Here is a 22,779-nt window from a genome sequence, read left to right on the forward strand (position 1 = left end):
CTCCGTTTACAGCCAAATATAATTTTCTTCATTTTTTTTTTTTTTCAAACGTAGAATTAATGATGCTTAAATGTGCACTACTCGGAACAATAAAAACAAATTCTATTGTCAAGGTTTATTGCATTCCACACGCGAGCATTTTTTTTCGTCCATTTTTGTGGGATTTAGAAGAAAACAAAATAATATTATTGTTTACCAAAAGAGATATATTCGACATAATTTTTTTTTTTATTACACAGCTCCGCATTTTATATTATTCAGTGATTTATATGAATCTTATTGCCTAAGACTACGCGTTTTACCGAAGTAAGTTAAACCAGGGATTGTCAACATATTAATCAGAAAGTGAATTATGATCAATACACATCAACACTGAAATATAATTTCAGCATGCAAACAACACGTGTTATTCTTAGCACAGAAAATCGACGGAGCGTGTCTGTTTTTTAATATGACATTCAAATCTAAATATAATTTTTAAACATAAGTTAATTGAAAGTAATATTTCAATATCACAATAAATATTTTATATACATCTAATAATTTTATTTCGATGCGCATATCTATTATACAAATTTGCTTTTTTGCTTCCCACTGAGTATATATAAAGATTAAACATTCCCATAGTGGAAATTTAATATTATCTTCTTCAAGATTCCCACTGTTGTTTGTACGGGCATATAAATGATAACACGGTAATGTTAATTAGGTTAATCAAGTCTTTGACCTGAATCATGGACTAACTAGCGGCATAACCTTCCATTAAAGGCCGCAATGTGCAATATTGTCATTTAGCGATTTACCTTGCAAGACATTTGGAGGCGCCGCTTAGCAAGCCAAGGAGTGCGTATTGGAAAATTAGAATAAGAAGAAAGTGAGTGGGTTTGAAAATGTTGAACTTTACTGAAAGGCAGAAATAGTTTTATATGTGATCTAATTAAATGTTTTTTCAACGGCGTAAACGCGTTGTGTTGTTGTATGGCCATCATGAAGAATTCGAATGCGTAAAAGTGATAGTGTGAGTGAGAATGAATTCATCAATACAAGACGGATGGATAATAAGCAAACAGATGAAGGAAAAAAATAATTTTTACAACATGCTCAAGCTTCACCGTCGTCATACAAACAATGAGTTTATTTATCAGAAAATCTTTTAGAAACAGAAGTCTTTACAGTTCAAAAGTTCTTCGCTGCAACAGTGTGATCGACTTGGCAATTTTATGTATTGAAAGTGCCATTATCACTGTCTGATGGCGTAACAACGAAGATTTTCAAAAACATAGTTCGGGAAAGCCGAACTTAAATTTGTTAAACTTGTCCGACATTTTTATTCATTAGATGTCCACTAAAGGAAGGAGGCTTCCAAGTCCTTAATCCTAACTAATTAACACAACTCTATTAAGGGAGATGGCAGATGTCTTTGTCAGTTAAATTCGTATTCGTATCTTCACAGTCTTAAAATTGAAATTTGAAATCCGAAAGGTGTTCTTCACAAGAGTTCAATTTTTTCCAATGCCTTACCCGATTCTGAGAACACATTTTCCAATCAAATTTTGAAAAAAATAAAAAAAGGCTTGCTAAGGTTTGAATCATACATTTCGGGAATTTTTGGATTTCTTGCGCTAGGTGCAAAACTCGTTATCTGTAGGCGCTCTTACGACAGGAGAAATATTAAAAAAAAGTTTCCTGAAGACCGGCCATGTCTCCATTTTGTTTTGAAAATAATATCTGCAACTTTTTTTATTTGTTTTTTGTGTCATATGTAAAAGTCCGCATATTAACAAATTTTTCTTTTTTTTTTCTGAATGAGTATATTTTTAGTAAACACAAGGTGATACTTACTTACTTGCTCCTTAAGTCTTTTTGCGGTTATTATTTCTATTTCAAGCGCCGCCACCCTTTTCACAATAAATACTTTTTATTACAGAAACCTCACACATATGGCAGAGAACCCTCCATTTTATTTTATTTGAAATGCGTGCCCATGAAGAAAAGATATAAATTTTTGTAAGCCTTCGAGCAACTTTTGAAATACATATGTATAGGTATGTTATAGTAGAAAATTAGTTGCTAAAAGCAGTGCTTCAATGTCTGCAATAACAGTTCTTTATTTTAAATATGAAGCACAAAAGAAAAGCAAAAGTAAAAGGGAAAGACAACACCGACCATTAAATGTGAATTTTCGCGAAAAAGTTTTGTGTAACAAAAAAATTGTAGTTTGTTTCCATGTAATGAGATACTTTTTGTGGAAGGGTTTACCATGTCATGTCGGGAAGTGCCCCCAATGGGTATGGATAGCATAATTAATTTTTTTATGGAAGCCCTATAAAGGCTTGCTTTTTATGAGAACTGCTTTTATGGCAAAAAGTAGACTTATGTGCTCTGAGTTTGATGCAATTACTTCTTATGTTGCTATTATAGATAAATTTTCATTATAAAATATAAAAGAACAATTAAATACTTTTGTAATATATACGCGTTATTTTTCATAGCAATAGTTGTACGGGAGGATGTACAAAAAATCGACCAATCTGATCCAAATTTCTTACCTAAATCTGGTGCGTTTGTTGAGAAATTTTTTTAAATTGCAAGTTTTTTTCATATGATGGCTTTTTAAAATACCATTTTCGTAAGGAGAGTGGATCTGAAAAATGGTCCGAACTAATCCACAGGATCCATTCTTGGGCCAAATTGCGTGGATGTATCAAATTTCGTCAGAATTTGTCAAAACTCACGAATTATAGGTGAAATACATTGCTCAAATAGAGCGCAAACACAGCAGGTAAGCTTCAGAGAGTTAGTTATTCTGTATCGCTGGATAAAATAAAAGTCTTAAGTCATTCTTGTTGTTGCATACATCCGCACCAAGTTAATATACTCTAAACCAGAAGTAATGCAGGGTGTAATGAAATGAAAAAGCTTAGATAGCTTGGTTATTAATTTACTTGCAATGAGTACTACTAGCGCTGCTCCATTTCAGTTTGCTGTTGCGTGACATTTATGCTAATTTTTTTTACGATTCGGGTCATCAAAGTTTTGCAATATGCGAGCAAACGTTTCAAGAACGTTCGTAAATTATCAGAATATAACGCCAATTTGCAATCGTTATAATCGTCGAGCTGAGCAAATAGTTGAACGTCTTGTGCAAAAGTTTTTCGCGATACATTTCATAATATTAGTAATCTATACAATGCCATGCCAACACGCTGGTGTGATGACATGAATGTATTCGTTATACGCTTTGGTTTGCTTTTTTGGTTTGCTTCTTTTATCATTATTTTCTTTGCAAAAATTCCCCACATCACGCTACAGTTATCCATATATCGACTTTTCAAAATGGGTTGTTATATGGAAAGTCGTCGAAGAAGGAGTCCGATCCGAACCATTTTTAATAGCGCTTGTCTTTAGATTAGAACAGGTCGGTGTACAAAATTTCAACAAATTATTTTGAAAATTACGGCCTATAGGTTGAACCAAAGAACAGAAAACAGACTAACGTAGAGGCAAGCTTTTCAGAATCATTTTCTGAATCGATTGGTGTATTAACAGATGGGTTAACCTCAAGCCCTTGTGAGTGCTGCATATATCCGCACAAGTTTAATATACCCTAGTACCGCAAGGGGTGCACGCCATAAACGCTATTTACGAAATATTACGTTATATATGTTATAACGTCTGTAGAACTTAAAGTTTAATCCCAGGAATCAAATATATGATGAATGCGTGTTACTTTAATTTAACTCTCTGTGGTAGATTTTCCCGAAATTTTATACAAGTTGACCAGCACATGCCTTTTCTTTCATATGCAAGCGTTATCACTACTAAAAAAATGTTTCATTGACAAAAATAATAAATAAAACCGCTAGCAACAGACTTTGATAGTCAGTTTAATACTTTGGTCTGATAGTTGACATCACTTTTAAACGAAAGGGGTGTGCCTGCCTACAGGCTGCCATATAGCCATATACCTGCGAAGGTTTTTCTAAAAATCATCGTTTGCTTGCTTAGAAATCTAGACGTGTTTCGCATTTTTCTTCATGCAGACTCGAAACTTTTTATTTATTACTTTCAACAGAAATGAATTGATAAATTTATTCGGACTTGAACCTCTCATTATTTTGAAAGTCCATCCGTTACGAGATAACTAAAATTATTAAATTAAGTAATTAATTATTTCATTAAATTTAGAAAATATAACTAAGAACCAAGAGACATATTTTTTGTATTTTCTGGCCTTTTAGTGTAAAAGTATTATACAACAGTGTCTATAGTATTAGATGAGAGAAATAAATATTTTTCTCACAGACTTACCTCACTCTCAATATTAATGAATTATGGTACTCGTCGATTAAAGGGATAAATTTATATCGATCCATTTAAGTATATAAAAATTTTTGGTTACGTGATGAAAATGCTATAGTAATACTTGTGGACACGCAAGAAATTGTTATTCCATATGGTCATCTCTCCAAAATCGCGCCCGTTGGGAGAAACGAACAAAAATATGTGATCAATGATATTTATTTCATTGTCGTTGCATTCAACAATATTTATCGACTTTAAGTTCCTATTTTGGAAAGTTCACACACCAGTGTAAGCTATACTGGGCTTTTGAATGCGCTACAGTTTTGTTACACACGCTCACATGTTAACCTAGCAATTATAGAATTTGTGAAAGCTTTAACTTAACACATTCTATTTTTCCATGCATGGACACAGCTTCAAAACACTTTCAAAATAAACATCTCTATCATTCCTTCGTAAAATTAAGTAAACTTTATATCTTTAATTGTTAAATAGTTTCTCTTCTTCAGTCTTTCTCAAATGTTACTCTTCAGACGAAACCTTTCCCTTTGACCTTTTCAACCTACATAGTAATTGACCTTTTTTCTGCTTATCACCGTCATTGTTTGCGTATTCCTGTTTTTTTTTTTTTTTGCTAAGTAATCATCGTCCCACTCACTCGAAAACACCCACTATATAAGTATTCATTACTGTATCATTTAAATTTATGACGCAAACTCTTTTCTCGTGTTACCACTCAGCCACTTTACGTAGTCATGAATATATAATCGATATATGGATGCTGCTATGCGCTATCGTAAAGTTAATGATATACCGAAATAATTGCGTAATTATGATTTAATTATCTTCAACTCATCTGCCTGTCATTATTAATGCGTTTAGGTGGTTAGAAGAAGGAAACACATTTCTTGGAATTTTCTCTATAAAAAAACCAGCGGAAAAGTGTTAGTTACAAATGCTTTTAAGGACGCTTTGTTTGAGCAAGTTATCACTACATTTTTTTTTAACAACTTTTTATATACATACAATCGCCGAGAATTTTGAATAGATTGCTTTTTTTATATCCATCACCGAAGCATGGGAGATATAATCATTTTGTCGAAACCTGTGCACCGTTCAGAAGGAGGCTTCAGAGACCCCATAAGGTATCTCTATTCTTCATCAGTATCAAATTCTGAATCGATTGAAGGATGGCCGTCTCTCCGCCTGCGTAATCCCTGCTGTAGCCATTCTTTTGGCGGGCAAAGTGAAGCTATCGACTTCACATTTGGCACAAACCATTGGAAGCTCTTGCACGCAGGTGTATATTGAAAATTCGCCAAATCAGTCGAAGAAGACGCCTGCAGTACCGCGTAAACTGAGAACACCTCTGTTTTTCAAAAACAAAAAAAAATTAGTATTTTTCCTATAGGCGATGCTGTAGCACCTGTACAAAAATGGCCGCGGCTACCCATAATTTCATTGTTTTTCAATGCGGGTTATAAACCCGCAGAAGCTAGCTCCAGAAACCTCCTAACATATATAAATTCTTAGCCAATGTCAATTCGAAAACGGCAGCTATGCATGTTCATCGGTTCATCTGTCCGTCCGCGTCCATGTGTAAAACATTCTACCGTTCGAAAAAATGAAGACATTGCCTATAAGCCTGCAAAAGAATTTGAAATTGAACCGAACTTTTCGAAGAACACGTCCCCAACGCCCACAAATCAGTGAACTCTTTTGTTGTCCGTCTCTCTTGCTCGTTGCTCATAAAACTGCAAAACATGCACGATATATGTTCTCACAAAATGATTCCACACAAATGGGATAACGGAAATGGATTTGAAAAATTCGATCTCAACCGACTATAATTTTCTCACTTATTGTAACGTTCCAGCAGTGAAGAATACAACGATTACTAATTCGAGACAGAATTACCTATCTACCGTTCTAGAAGACATCATTAAAAAAAAAATATGTTGAACTCGTCTTTTTTTCCTCTCTCTGTATATGATTAGAACAGAATTTCTTAAAAGTCATTAGTATTTTAGTTCGTAATGCGGTAACAACTTTCCATAAAGTATTATTTATATATTTCTTTTATTTTGATATATCAATATGAATATAATTTTCACCTGTGTGTGCCCGGTTTGATGACTGCAAGGCATGAGAAATATTTGGCAGCCAGCATGCGTTGTCGTAAAAAAGAAAAATCATGTCTGCTTGCGTGTGGTATGCGTGTGGTTTTGTGGACAACCTTCAAGTCATTTTGACTGATTTTTGAATATGACATGAAATTGGCATTGCTAAAATATTAAGGATGCAGCAACGTTAGAGAAATTGAAATCTTAATGTGTGTAAGCAATTCCATTATTTTTAAACGCCCAAAGCTTTTACATACACTCTCATAAGTTGTAGTTTAGTGAATTAAAGTGTGATTACATTATATATATATATATATCTTTTCTAGTAAAGTATTTTATGGTTTTTAATCTATTAAAATTCGCATCACACTCCCAAAATTTTCCTATTTAATCTCCATATCGACAGGGTTGTTAAGAAGTTGCTTTCTACTCTTCGAGTCTTTTGATTTGATCTCTATTGTTGCTTTCTCTGCTACCCAAGTCCTTTATTTTGACCGCTGTTGTTGCTTTCTAACCACCAAGTCTTTTGATTTGCCCTCTGTATCGAAGAAATTGCAATTTTGTAGGGGCCGTGTAGGGGGTATTTTTTGAATATGTGGGAAATTTGAATGTTCCGCCCACACTGCACTATAATTGCAAACAGAAAGAAACAGACTGACCTATTTTTGAAATCACACTGTTCACCAGTAAGAACAAATGCAGTTTTTCACATGAATTTTTTATTCTAACATGACTACCAAATTAACAAGCAATAAAAAACCAATTGGGGGAATACCGTCGTAATCAAAAGTCGGTTGCTTTATGTCCACGCATGCATTAGCGACTCGGTCTACTACGCGAAAAAAATGAATTTTATGATCAATTTTGTATTCATCTCGTTTTGTGCTTCAAGTTGAAATCAGCATTTCGTTGTTGCATTTGTTAGTAATTAGCGATGAATAATACATAATAAAAACAGATTACTTTGGCTCGTTTGCCACCTGGTATGTTGTATTTAAAGGAACCTCTGACAAATTCCTTAATGAAAGTTTTTTAATTCGCGTCGTAAACATTACATTATTACGTTTTAGTTAATACCCGGATCTAAGAACTACTTTCTTTATGTAAATTCCCTTTTAGCCTTTTAGTTTGTAACAAGTACGGTACATTGATAAGATTAATAATAACCTCGTTGCAGAGTGATAGACATAAAAATAGTCTTTTGTACAAGATAATGAAAATATTATTAAAAGGTTTTCTTAAATGCATTTCGTATTTGGCATTTATAATTTATATAATTGCATCATGCAATTCCACGATATCTCTGAAGGACATTTCAAGCATACAACGTAATTTTAGCCCATTAATATAAAAAGATGACATTGAAGTTTTTTCTTCGTTGCAAATGTCTTTAGTCAAAAGTTATGGTAAATTTTTATATGAATTAAAAGGAGAAATAAAGAAAAAGTTTTCATTTCAAGTTAAAAGAAAATACAAACATTGTCAAGTTTAAGGCGCTTAGTTAAAAGCAAAAAACCTTGCCTACATTTCTTATCTACGCAAAATTTTAACAATTTTTCAAATTAATTTCTTTTCTATCTGCATTTTAGCTTTGTATTTGTTGTTGTTGTTATCTTAAAGTTTGCTTCAAGTTTGAAATACTGCGCTTAAATAGATTGATTGTAGACATGTTTACGTCAAATATTGCTCAGACAACTTGAACGAGTACACATTGGTTTAACATGTGATTGCGGTTTGTTTACTAAAAGCTAATACCACTCGTATGTTATTGACATGTTTTTACTTTCTTCTTTTTTTTTGTTTTATCTTTTTTTTTTTTTTTTTAATCTAAAATTTAATCAACTCACACATATGCGCCTGTTATGCTCCTATTGGGTTGGTTTTTATATTAGAAAACGGGGGGATAAGAGCCTCTTAGAACTGAGTATCGAAGGAAACAAATCGATATTTCAGAGCGAATTTGTATGAGAAGTTCTTTGCTAAACAGTCGAGCTCTTAAGCGCTTGGGATGGTCTCTTTCGTTCTCTTAAAAGAGCATCAAATATATTTTAGAATGCAAGTTTTTTACTCTTACTGAGTTCCTAACAATAACTTTGACTTTTATTTTTATCTTTCATTTTTTATTTCCTTTTTAAATTGCTATCCATTCAACAATATTTACTTTCGCTTCACTTGTTAGTTTTACTAAACTTGAAGACCTTTTAAAAGTTTTGTTAAACATTAAATTTTTTTCAATAGCTCTTTAGAAATATTGTTTGTTAAAGTAACTAATTTTAAGAGAAAATGCTTAAAAAATTAATTTTTTGTATAAACTTTTAAACTATAGTTAACATAGCATACTTTTAAGGGTTAGAAAATTATTATAAATTGTTACATATATTGGGGAAGGTCGGAATTTTTCAGAATCTCTTTGTAAATTAAAAAAATGTTCCCTATTTTCTCTATCATTTTATTATATTACAACAAAAAATACATATTCTTAATATAACAAATAATATTACTTGACTTAACTTAACTTCTCGAATCAAAAGATAATTTTTTTCCTATTTTTATTTGCTTGTTTTCCATAAACCAGTCATTCTTCTAATATAAGCTTAACGTTCGCTTTGCCCTTCCATAAACATCCGTAGCTTATAATCAAATCTTCTAGTAAAAGCGAATAAAAACAAGTAAAAAAAACTTTATTGGAACACTGTCCACCGTAGAACATTTTCCTTACTATACTTGTTAATATAACGGCAATAAGAAGTGTTCGAAAAAGTGGTTCTATCGGAACCATTTTCAATGGCCTTGGTTCTTGTGCCAAAAAAACGTTGTCTGTCCATTGAACACAACAATACAAGGCGGACAGACGAACAGACAAGCTTGCATCGATGCAGAAAGTGATTCGAAATCGGGGGGCATGATAAAAGTTGGATTTATCTGGGCGTTGTATACATCCGCATAAACTTAATATACGCACTAGTGGTGTAGAATACCAAAAAATTTATATTACAATAGACTAAGTCATATAAACCAAAGTCAGCTGTGTCTCACCCTAACGTCCACAAAGGAAGACCTTTTCCAACCACAATTTCACTAGAAGAAGAGTAACTTTTCGAAATTTTAAAGTGAATTGTGTTAGTAACAATTTATACTATTATTTATAGACTACGTTTCGAATTATACCGTTTTACGCTCTAAATATACTTCTTTTTAATTGTCTTCAACTCAAAATAATGGCGATTAAAATATGATAATGTGTGAGCACTTATGTTGTTAATGTGACGACTTTGTTTGCTTCGCATTGTTGAATAAGATAAACTCACGTACTATGCTATACAGTTACCATTAATTAAAAACAAAATATAGCATACTCTTCTCTACTTTTGTTTACTCAACCATCGTCTATATACTTTCGCAGACTCTTTTCAATGGTATTCAATTCACAGGAACTGCGTAGAACAATTATTTTTCTATTTGCATTTGAGAATCATCCAGAAAAATTTTACAAATTATCGACAATGTGAAACGAGAATACATGTAATCATCCTATAAAGCGGTAAATATGTTATTATAATACCCCATCTTGTGTGAACCCGCGTTGTATATGAGGGTAGAAGCCATTACAAAAAGAACGAGAAATAATGTTCCAAAAGCTATGAACACGATATTCTTTTCACACATTTCCAACATCTCGATTAGAGAATAAAGAAATAAGAAACCTTTATGCGGCTCTGACCCATCAACGCTAGTCCAAAAAAAAAAAAACTGAACGAAAAGAAAAAGAGTATGAGAGTGGAAATTTTTATCGTTTGCCTTGGGTAACGACATGGAAAGCGAATGCCTTCTCAGTTGTTGTAGCAGTGTAGATGTGCCTTTTGATCCGTTTGGACCATTTTCTAATTCTTTTTCAAAAATATAAGCAGTACCTTGATTTATGCGAGTGGAAGACTATTTTTCACAGACACTGCAAAGTGTAACGGCCAGACAGGGTTCGTGGAGCTTTCTTCTGCGAATTATAAAGATTTTGATAAAATGAGAATTCGACGTATTATAATCTCGGATAGGCGTGGCGAGGACTATAACATCGCCCTTAGTTTATAAAGCTTAATGGGTTCATTGCTCAAAGTTTTATGAGTTTATTTGCTTTCGTTTTTCTCAGTTGTGTTGTACGGAGGTCCTTCACGCTGTTTCGGCTATTTTCAATTCCAGCCTGTCAAATTTGAAACCGAGAGCTAGACGGACAGACTGACATTCTTAAATCAATTCAAAGTGTGATGTTGACCAAAAAATGTATAAATTGTATGGGGTCTCTGATGCTTCCCTGTAAGGGCTTGAAAACGAATATACTCCTCATTCTCATCCTTCGGTGATGTCCAGAGAAAAAGCTATTGCTACTTAGTATTCACGAAGCAAACCCTTGCAACATAAAATACAAATGAAGTCAATTTTAGTGGGAAAAAACACATGTGTACATACATACATAGTTGCGATTTTTCATATAAAAAATTCCTCGTATTACTCCAGTTAATATATACATATGTACCCATCGTAAAATTCCGCGGGTGTTCTCACATATTGTTTGCTCCTTTTCGTGTTCGAATCAAAGCATTTTGCTAAATAGCGCGTTATAGGATGGTTACCCGTGCTCTAACAATTCCCATTATCCATGGAAGAAGAGAAAAAAAAAAACTTTTCGAGTTAAATAAATTAACTTTTTAATATTGCATGCTAAAGATGGACCGCACCAACAACTGGCTGTTGTAGTATATATTATCAATGATAATAACAATTATAATAAATTTTGTTGAAATTTTGTTTTGACAGTCTTTGTCGTCTGAATGTTCTCGCTTACCTTTTTTCCTGCCCACTCTTGTCCAACTTGGTTTTTTTCTCAACGAAACGAAATACATTTCAAAAATTTATACACACGATGTACAAAGAACCGCAGCAGCAATTGCTATATTAGTGGAAAGATAACGAGAAGCCACAAAGCTTTTAAATCGTGTATGGATTCTCTCAGTTTGTAAATGCGAGCACAAACGTGCATGTTCTGACGTCGTATTGTTTTTGTTGTTGTTTTGTTAGTGTTTACTTCATTGAAATTTCACAATGTTAACCTTATGGTTTTTGTTTTTGCTTTATTTTTATTTTATATTTTATTTCATGATTTTATGTAAAACCAAATCAAATATCACAACAACAGTACGCCGGTATTGTTGTGTCCTTGAACTTGAATCTTGCCTGTGCGCACTTCATATATAATGACCTTTTGTCTGTGTATGCCTTAAACAAAAAAAAAAAAAAAAAAAAAAAATGTATTGAATAAATATTCGTTAGAAAATTAATTACGTGAAAATGTTTTTCAATAACCGTCCAGACATTATAAATTATTTATAAACGAGTTTCCAGGAAACTAACAACGCGAGACTTTAAATAAAATTTTTAGAAATCTATCAGAAAAATTTCATTTCTTATAGAAAAAGTATTTAACTATTGTTATTGTTATTGAAAAATGCGAATTATTTTTCAACGATAATTTTCATAGGGTTTTTTCACCTCACCCGACAATCCTCCAAATTAACTTAAGCAAGTCATAGTGTCGATTAATTTAGGATTTTAGTTTCCATGCTAGTTACCTTACTATATCATTTTATTGTCAACATTTTTGAATTGCTTATGGCCTAACGAATGGTCAAATTTTGGCATCTAAAAATTTCGAAGAAGTAAATTTGTGCAAGGTCGACCATTGCTTCCCTTAGTCTTTGAATTTTTCCTTTACTCGCATATTTCTTTAAATTTTGTTTGTGAACATCGTGAATATCTTGGGCGTTCTCATGACTGTCGACATATTGGACATTTGCTTGAATATCATTAACTTTCTTGATTGCGTTGTTTTTGCGGCCCATTACGAGTCAACTAATTAGAAACTGATCGTCGAAGCTTTTCTCTTCCGCGTTTTATTAAAACCATAGCGTATTTTTGATGAATTTTAATTGATAAAGTAAAATCTGAGTCATCACATTTTAAATTTTTCTTCACAGCTTTTTGTACATTCGAACTCGTCATCTTTTCTCTCGTCTTTTTTTCCGCGATTTTCAGCAGAAGTCAGAGCAGAGTGCGAAACGAAATATGTCTAAAGCAATGTAATATAGGGCAGAGAGAATTGCATTTTATGAAATTTACGATAACTATTTCTCGATGTTATCAAGCAAAGATCGGTTGGCTCGCTCGCTCTCTTTCGTATAATATTTATAATTCCTATTCCATAAGTAATTTCAACAGCGATCGTGACAAATGAATAGGTTAGAAATTACATCACCATATTTGTCTATTATGTATCAATAAATAAGGGCTAAAATTAATTATTGTTCGAAATTGTTTGGTTTTACAGAAGAAAAAAAATAAATAAATAACGAAAATTTCTAATTACCTACACACTATCAAATCAATAAGAGTTATAGCTATTTAACGATTAGATATTGATATTAATCCATTATTTCATTATGATGCCAATAAATTATCATTAACAACGTCCAGACCATTCATAAGCAATGATAGGAAGAATTGTTGTTTGTTGGCCTGAAAAAGGAACATATTTATATAGACATAAGAAAATTGTAACAAAACTAAACAAGAAAATATTTATTCGCCTTGCGACGAATCTTTTGTACCTAATGCATCGAACCAATCTGCATGAGTAAAGCATTTTCATAATTGCAAGCGATTTAATTAATCAATAGATAACCTTTATAGTCTTGAGCTCTTTTGGACTTGCTTTCATTTCTAAACATCAAAAATATCAATCCAGGTCTTTTCAACTTATTGTTAATGCCACGTGGTTCGCTTGAAATAAAACTAACCTATTCATGAGCACTCGGACAACATCTCATATGTTAAAAATCGAATTCAATAACTTTCTTTAAAATATCTAGAGGACTTGTTGTATTGCGGCGATATTTGACAATATTTTTTCAAATAAGAAATCATGTCGAAAAATGTTGATGAAGTGAAAAGCGTAGAGAGGGGGGATATGCATCGATCAAGAGTTCGCAAATTTTAAAATTTCTAGAATGCGTTCGCTGTCTGTGTCACGAACGAAAAGACTAATCTAGCATGCAGACATCCTTCGGCGATGGATATTTCCCTCAATAAATTGTCGCATTGCAGTTGCCATCATTGATGCCTACAATACTGTTTGGCTTTCGGGCACATTAAAGCGTGCCCTTATACTCTTCAGCGAGAAGAAAAAAAAAATGCCTACGTTTTGCCTTCATACCATGTCGCTTGCTTTTATATTTATTTACAAATGTTGTCTGTGCCTATATATATATATATATATATATATGTTTGTGTTTGATCAAAAGTCAATGCACTCCCCATGTGTAACATATGCCTGCATTTTGCTTGTTGTGCATTCATTGTTGTTTTTGTTGCGATTGTTATAATAAATGTTCTCATGTTGGCAGTACCATCCATTTATCTAACCAAGCACTTACATATGTGCCTATATATATTACTGTACATAAAAAAAAAAAAAAAAGATATGTATGTATACACAGTTGTTATTATTGTTGTTTTGGTCTGCAAATGAACATAATCATCACAAAGGGTTTTCACATTGTCCGAGGTCGTGTTATGGACGCGATTGCAGTTTGTATTCTTGTTTTTGCCGTTTTGTCTTTTTTTTTCTCTCTATGTGTGTGTTTGTGTGTGCATGTATGCGTATGTGTTTGTGGTGAACAAACCAAAAAAAGGTTTTGCTTTAGTCTGTGTATTTGTGTGTGTGTGTTTGTGTGTGTATGTTTGCGCACGTGCATGTATATATATATATATATATGTGTGTGTGTGTGTGTGTATGCGTGCGGTCGTTGATCTGGCTAATTGTATATGAGTATGTATTTATGTAATGCAATTTTATTGCATTCTGCTACTTCCATATATAGATACAGGTTTTGTTTGGTTTTTGTTTTTTTTTGCAATTTAATGAGATTTATTTTTAACTCCAAGAATTTAATGTATTTATTTATACGTATTATATTTTTCTTTTTTTTTTTTTTTATTAAGAGAGTAAAAGTTCATACGCTTTTATTCAATTTTCTTTTCATTTTTCATTTTTATAATTAAGTATGAGCTTTGATTTTTTTACTTTTTCTTTTACCTCTTGAAGGATTACTCTACGCTCTCGTACATATTTCACACTTCAATTCCTATTTCATAATTTCCTTAAGAGTAGGCAACACTTTTCATCATAATACATTACATTTCATAGTACGGCTTTTACTCGAGATTGGTTTGGTATTTTCAGATGATGGCGTTGTTTGCTTGTTCTGTTAAGGGAGTTTTTGTTTCATATTGTGATATTTATACTCTAAGCATATATATATATATATATATATATATATATGTGAAAAGCAAATTGCAGGATAGTTATTATTTGCTCAGCACAAAACAAATTATAAAAAACAAGGACGTTTGAGAGGCATGCTCTTCATTGTGAACAAATAAACTTTACTTATGTATTATTTCGCCTTCTCTTTGTGTCTCTATTGTCAGTGAATAAGTTTATTGCCCTCAAAAGAATTGTTTGATAGACAAAAAAAATAAAAACCGACAGAGCTTCAATGGGTATTCAGCAATAATTCAAAGCATTAAACACAAGTTTTGAAGTGAAAGCATCCTCTGCAGAATTTTGTTAATAAAAAGAAACAGACATTTCTTTTAATGTATTCCCTAACGAGCACACTTAAATTCATATATCCTTGAAAGGAGAGAGAGAGAGAGAGAGAGAGTAAACACGAATATCTTGTAATTTGGCATTTCTTAGAAAATTCGAAATCAAAAAATTGCGCTCATAAAAGGAACTAGTCGCACGTTCTTGAACTTTGCATGCATCCATGTATGTGTATGCGCATGAGATAAAGAGAGGAATGTATTCAATTTCAAGTTTCTCTTGTCGCCTTGCTTTCAACACTGCAGCAGGTCAATGCTTTTTTTTTTCACTTAAATGCCAGATAAAATGAAAAAAAAAAAAAAAGTGGAAGGTTTTTGTTTTCGTTTCATTTTTTTCCCCCTCGTGTTTTATTTATATGTCTGGGAATCTAAAGTAACCTTTAAAAAAGAAATCACAACTCCAGACAAAAGAAGTTATAAAAAAACTACACCTTTTCCTTTACAAAAAAAAAAAAAAAAAAAAAAAAAAAAAAAAAACCGAAATTCTATAACAATACTGTCTGGAGTTAAAACTTAAACAAGTTTAAAAAAAAAAAAAAATTTTCGTTGTTCCTTTAATTTCGTCTGGTTTTGGTCTGTTATAGTGTATCTTGAAATCTTGTGCGTTCAAAAGAGGTTATCGATCTTTAAAATCATTTTTTCAATATTTCCTTACAGTTCAAGGACCTTAGGATGTCGAGACGAATCTTTTGTGCAGTTGTGCGTCTTAAAATAAAGAATAATGTTATGGAAGGAAAGAAGAAATTAATTTTATTTATGTGTGGTTTTTGCTTTTGGTTTGTATGCTGGTTTACAGCACTAATTCCCAGACGCCATCATTAAAGAAAGGAGATTCTTCAACTTTTTTAGATTTAATTTATTTTGTTGTTTTTGTTATACACAGTATATTGAGGGCGACAATTAGGTTTGCTATCCAAGCATTTGTGGCACGTAGAAGTTACCGACTTTTAGATGGAAAATTTACATATAAGAATGTCTTCCAAACGTATGGGCGGGGAGGTGGTTTCGAAAATTTGGGGCCACCGTCCATCAAATAAGAATACCTTCGGCGATTTTTCTCATTGCTTGGCTTTGCTAAATGATGGTCAAAAGAGCTTACGTTACCGAATGACTATACATGACCTTTGTGAGGTGAATGAGTACGCATCTGTTGTGCGGTCCACTTCCTATAGGCGCCATGTACATTTAATAGAATCCGCTTAAAAGGAATTTGTACTCTTTACGCTTAATAAGTTGGGATGCAACCGATTTCTCCCGTTACCTTCTTATGGAAGTAGACTGCTTTCGCTGGCTTTACCATCTTGACAGAAACGTGGATCTACCCTCAGTATTTCTGTCTTAATTAAGCTAACATATGATAATGATACTACGATTCGCCAACATTACTTTGTGTGAGATAAATTGCAATGTTCCGAATCAGTTTCGCAAACCTTAATCAATTTAGATAATATTACGAGCTTTCCAGCCCTTTGAACACCAAAAAATGCTGGTTGAACACAAAAAATAATGAAAACGATCAGATAAGCAAATAGACAGAAGGACAGATGTGAAAATGCCCGCCTATCGATCTAAAAGCTGATCTTGAATCGATTGATGTAATAAGAGGTTGATATACTCCAAGTTCGCCCGGCCGGTAGGATACATCCGCACAAACGTAACATATCATTAGCATATGTTAGGCAAAGTAGAAGCGAACCATTTAACTCCTTATGGAAAACGTATTTCGAACACACTTTGAATTTTTCCGAAATTAAAGTGGATGTTATTCATTTATCACGTTTTTAGTTCCCAAGTCAATTATTACAATTATCTCAAAGTGTGGGACATACGTTCGAAGGTGAATTAAGTTTTCGATACCACTGTCTACTTTACCTTAATATTCGATTTGTAAATTCTATGAATATTTGATTAGTTGCTCCAAAATTTCAAACGCTTTGTTTACGTCTTTTCAACAAATTTGTAAACTTCATTAGCATTACAAAATGTTATAAAAACTTCTGAATTGAATTTTAAATTAAAATTCAATTATCAGTTCGGTGTTCGGTATTTACGAATACGGAATAGATGGGATGTGGGAAAAGGTTTGCTTTTCTGAGAAATGTTATCGATATTATTTACGTCAAACTAATGCCCTCTAACTCAATTTCCATAATATCTACTCATCAAAGCTAGCAAGTTTATTTTACTGTCTTAGGAAGAATAAGAATTTCGTAATGATCGCAACTACAAGTAAGTGACATAAATGAAGAGTAATAATTATTCTTGCGGACAATAGCGAAATATTTCTGCGGAAAAGATAGCGTTACAAACTTCGGCATCTGTCTACTGCTACACCTTCAGTATTTTTCAGTAAATGCAAAAATTTATTTAAGCGCGTATAATCCCATATGAAAATGAATCAAATACCGTTACGGTAGCATCGAAAGAAATTCATTTCGAGGCCTATAGTGGGCTGATTTTCTCCATTTTTGAACAGATGCTCTAGGATCACCTATAGAATATACACGAAACTTTTAATCACAAGATCTATGATACGACCTGGGTGATGAGCAAGAAGACCTAAGATGCTCTGAATTCATGCTGTACTAACGGCGTCTTCTCTGACTGATTTCACCAATTTTCAATATCAAACTACCTACAAGGTTTTTGACAAATTTGAAGACGAAATCTTAACCTTTGCCATCATCACTACATTTGCGACGCAAACTCATATAAACTAACATACCTGGATGTAGTATCTAATATATATAGTACGATTTGTAGAATCTTTGACAAAAGAATTATATATTCTTATATATCATTATTATTATATCATATTCTTTAATATTGGGTGGATTTGGCAGATGTCTTTCATTTTCCTACAGGTGTATACCTTGTTGCGGAAATCCCAAATCTAGTACATTCCAACTAATTAATTTTCCCAAAAAAATAAATTGGCTTCATGCAGTTGCCGTAAATAAAAGACTCTTATAGTAAAAACGTGCAAATATATTTCTCTTAAAAAGTACATCCACGATCTAGTGATACGAACCATATCCGAGAAAAGCAAATTTTGTAACGATATTATGGAATATAAATGAAATTTATGAGCATCGAGCAAAAGAAAAATTTTTTTTTAATCTTTTGGATGCCGAGCTGTTTTCACTTTACCTTGCGCTGTGAGCGTGTCTTTCGACCAATTGGCTCTTTATAAAAACTTATCTGTGGTGTAGAAGCTTCCAAAATTTCTGTTAATTTTTTAAGTGATAACTCCACCTTTGCAACCAGGAAAATGTTTAGCATAGAATTATCGATTCAGATTTTGATTCTAATGGAGTGTATATATATATATATATATATATATATAGAAGCTATAGGTTCTCTGAAACTTTCGGGAGTTGCAAACGTCTTGGCAAAATAAATATACCACCGTGTATCAGTGATTGGTAAAAAAAATTAAGAGATTTTAAATTAAGTCCCTGCGGGGAAGGGCTTCTGATCACTTTGCCATGGCAAGTTAAAAACTTGAAAACTACTGCAAGCATTAGAAAAATGCTCACTTCATTAAAGAGGTTTTTTTTAGCGTTTTTCTTACTTTTATAGAAAAGATTAAAGCAGAGGACTTTATTATGATAGTGGTCCCGTCCCGTTAGTATAAATTAACTTTCTGCTCGCTTTCCAGTTGAAAATTTAATTTTCAGAAGTAAAGTTATTTTAGTAGAATCCCTGATGAATTTTTTGTTAGCATCGCTTCGTCACGTGAAACGCAGACTTCACCTTTTTAAATAATCAACACAAGTTTATTTACGAACTTTCACAGATGAGCGACGAACGCATTGATTGCGTTACAAGCGGAGTGTATCTTTATTTTTATTAAAGGAATTTTTTTTTTTTTTTTGTTTTTATTAAAGAAAACAAAAAATCCATTCCGTAGTAGTTAGTTAGCTTTTTCAATCAACAAAAATTATAAAAATAAACATTTGCAGCCAATCAAAAAACAAATAAAAATTAAACTCAAGTACAATTAACAACTGCAACAACAAATTTCATAACCTTCTCAAATGTTGCATATGTATGTATGCAGTCAATTTCCTTTCTAAGTAAAAACCACAATTGAATATGAATTGTAAAGGTGTATATATATGTATTTATTTATAAGTACTTCAACAATAAACGTAAACGTTAAGTACGAATATGTTTAAAACAGAATTTGATATTTAATAGTCTCGATGGTTGTAATGGTGCGGTGCGGTGTGGTGTGGTGTAGTGTAGTGTGGTGTAGTGTAGTGTGGTGTGGTTTGGTGTCGTATCTTGTCTATGGGACCGACTCGCTTTACAGCTGATGTGTAAACATATGCAAACATCTATAAAAAATGTCAACAATATTTTATGAATGCATAAATTGTAGGGTTTATGAAGTTTTTCCTATTCAATTATTCATGCAATTAAGAAGAAAGTAAGAAAGTAATGTGCTGTTAATAAAAGCAAACTAACATAATTTTAGCATTTAATTGTTCATAAATAATAAATGTGTAATAGTATATATATATATATATATATTATACGCGTCAGTGCTAGAGCAAGCCCTTTGTATTCGTGTCAATTGTCGAAATTCGTAATTCCTGACAATTTGTTCTTAAATTTCAACGCCAACGACATTTTTTCGCAAAAAAAAAACCAAATATTTAATTAGTACGCAGTTGTGACCTTAAGTTCATTTTGAGCAGCACAATTGATTCAATGAATGGTTTAACATTCCTTAAATAAGAATTCTTCAAAAATTATATCATTTTTTTTTATAACTACTCCCGAACTTATTTATATTAAAAACATTTCCTGTTATTTTTACTTAGTAACTTATTCTTTGCTACTTCTTTAGTAAGGATGACAGACATTTTTAAATTAATTCAATTGTCGGTTTTACTACTTTTTTCAGAGCTATCTGTAGGTTCTACATTTCAGAGATGTTTTCATAATAACGCCCACTGAATTTCCTACAATAACAACTTGAATATTTTAATGACAATGTAGTAGCGTTGTTGCAGTGATCGAATTTCCGCGCGGTAGAGTTTACTTTGTTCATAGCTGTAGCAGTACAGTAGCTGTAGTCCTACTACTTTTGTAAGGTATTTCGCAAGATTTATCGTAAAGAGTGTTTAATGGAATCATCGTTATTTTGTCACATGCCGTTTTATGATAGTGCATATCCAAGCGCATCGTTGAAGAATGCAACACAGATAAAAAAACCATCGACAAAAGCATTGAGTACATAAATATCAAGTCAGGTCCATCCATTGTATTTTTATTTGATAAGTTCTTTGTTGTTGAGGATCACCGCACAAGTTTGAAAATCGATCTGATGCCCCTTTACAGAATGCAAACAACGATTGCTTAATAAAACGTATATTAAAAATTGTTCAAATATGAATATGAATGCTCAGTAAAGCCATCTAATACTGAAAAATGTAAGAAATATTGACCTTAAGTTTGGTATTTCTCCATAGGCAATTTCTGTTTTTATATCATAGAACATCTGCGTCATGCAGAGTGTATTAAGTTAGCGAGGATCCAAGTATAAAGCCCAGAAGGAATTAAGGCACGTACATGTTATATGATCGATTCGGAATCATTTTCTGAATTAACTTAACCCTATCGAATGCTCGTCGGTCTGAAAACGTCTGCCCACGTATGCTTGTGCTCGGTCTATAATTTTTAGGCTTTTATGAAATTTGGCACGTTGCTATACTCTCTGGCCCAAAGATGAAACCTTATAAAAATGTATTGGATCGGGCCACTCGGGATATAACATCCCATTTTGGAAAAGTCGACGCGCTAAAATACTTTCGTAATAATATCTTAGCTAAATTTGTGTATATCCAAAATTTGAGTCAACTGCGCCAAATTTCTGAACCGGTCCTATGAAAAGTGACATCTTCATGGTAAGAATGTCTAATTTTTGATATTTTTTGACGAAAATTGTTCTCTGATTGTAATTTGATATAAAAAGGAATTAAGGCTAACAGAGCTTCGAAACACAATTTGAGGAAAGTTACAACTTAAATTTGAAAATAAAAACCAAATTGTGTAGATCGTGTCTTTTACTTCAGAAATTGCTTCGCACAATTTCCATTTAAAAAAGATTTCATGTGATTGACCGCTTCTGATCATGGAATGCTAGTTTTTTCCACTTTTCGACATAAATCCGCTTTTACTTCATTAATAATACGGATAATCTTGGGGAATAGGGTTACAGATTGATCTATTGGGGTAAGCGAACGTAATAAATTTTAACAATTTCTATACTCTATATACCTATGTATATAGGTATTGCATTTCACCAATAATGGCGATAATGGAGAATAATTTGATCCAAATCCCAAACAAAAACGTGTTTTGTTTACCTTTACTTACGGAAACACAATATGAATGAACCCACATATAAGATGTAAATCATAAACGGAGATAATATTGACAAAATATTTATTGTTTTTTTTTTTTTTAAATTTATTCTTGTTGGCAAGTTTTATAAAACAATTACCACCTGATGTTTTTTGTTAATTTGTATTTTTTTTTACCCTCTTTTGTTGACGAAAATTTAATTTAGAGAAAATTTTTCATTTCATATACCCAGTGTAACTCTCTTGAATAACGAAGTTTCTCTTTTAAATGACTCTCATTTAATAAATGCATGAAAGTGTCCAGAGAAGAGAATCATTTTGCATTGCAAACACCCAAAGACAAAGTACAGACATTAGAGTTGCCAATAGTTCTAAAAAAGAGAAAAGATTTTTGAAATTTGCTATAAATGAAGTAGAAATGCTTAAAAAATATTTATAGCAGTTTTTCTCAATTTTATTTGTATTCGTATTTTATGTGCTCTTAAAAATTATTTAGTGCTGCTCAACCACTTTTTTTTTCTAAAGGCTTAAATTATTTATTATTATTATTATTATTATTATTATTATTTTTCATAAGACCTCCTTCAAAAACAAGCGCTCTCAAGAAAGTAAATATTGACAGCGAATAAATCGCTATATTAGCGATGAACATTCAATTCGCAATTCATTAAAACTCTAAGAGAATGTATAGCAGCAGCGGCAACAATAAAACAACTACACATATTCACATTCACCGTTAAAAGTGATTTGAAAGAGCATCGAAACCAAATCGCTCGGATATATATAAGTTGTATATATAAATACAAGTTCTTTGAAGGCAACAGCTTTTATATGTTTTGTACAGCTGTACATTAAACGCGTTGAATTATTTAATATTAGTCGACATCAAATGATGAAACTGTGCTCATCTTGCAGAAGCTCTACTCTGCTTAATATAGTAATTGATCAACGCCTTAGAATTGACACCTGTCGATATCTAATTGAAATATTGTCGCGGCGTTTGACGGGCGAATAAACCTTGAAAGCCCCCTTTAAAAAATAAAACTTGGAAAGAAGGGAAAAAGTCAAATTCATCGAAAATAAATTATTTAAAAAAAATAAAAAAATACCCAACAAAGTTGGAACTTTGCAAGGGAACGATATTGTAAACGACGAATTGTTTTCGAAAGCAATTCCGTTTTTGTGTTGACAACAAAGCAATTTTGTGAAAATACAAGTGAAAAAAGCAAAAAAAAAAAAAGCAGAAAATTTTTTTATTT

At 32.3% G+C, this 22,779-nt stretch overlaps 1 protein-coding gene and 1 long non-coding RNA gene across 3 annotated transcripts in view; both read left to right on the plus strand.

Annotated features, from left to right (window-relative positions):
- Window positions 1–22,779, plus strand: part of LOC119641038 — a 54,998-nt gene that overhangs the window by 16,964 nt on the left and 15,255 nt on the right. The window lies entirely within an intron of this gene.
- Window positions 8,289–22,760, plus strand: LOC119641036. 2 transcript variants are annotated; one of them, XM_038039455.1, is made up of 3 exons: window positions 8,289–11,378; window positions 12,523–12,527; window positions 22,398–22,760. In XM_038039455.1, the coding sequence occupies exons 1-3, from the start codon at window positions 11,252–11,254 to the stop codon at window positions 22,533–22,535; spliced, it is 270 nt and encodes an 89-aa protein (XP_037895383.1). In that variant the 5' UTR covers window positions 8,289–11,251; the 3' UTR covers window positions 22,536–22,760. The 2 variants fall into 2 exon arrangements, with proteins under 2 accessions (XP_037895383.1, XP_037895384.1); XM_038039456.1 differs by lacking the exons at window positions 8,289–11,378; window positions 12,523–12,527 and having other exon boundaries at window positions 22,139–22,760.

The sequence above is a fragment of the Glossina fuscipes genome, unplaced genomic scaffold, assembly GCF_014805625.2.
Source record: "Glossina fuscipes isolate IAEA_lab_2018 unplaced genomic scaffold, Yale_Gfus_2 138, whole genome shotgun sequence".
Classification (NCBI taxonomy): Eukaryota; Metazoa; Arthropoda; class Insecta; order Diptera; family Glossinidae; genus Glossina; species Glossina fuscipes.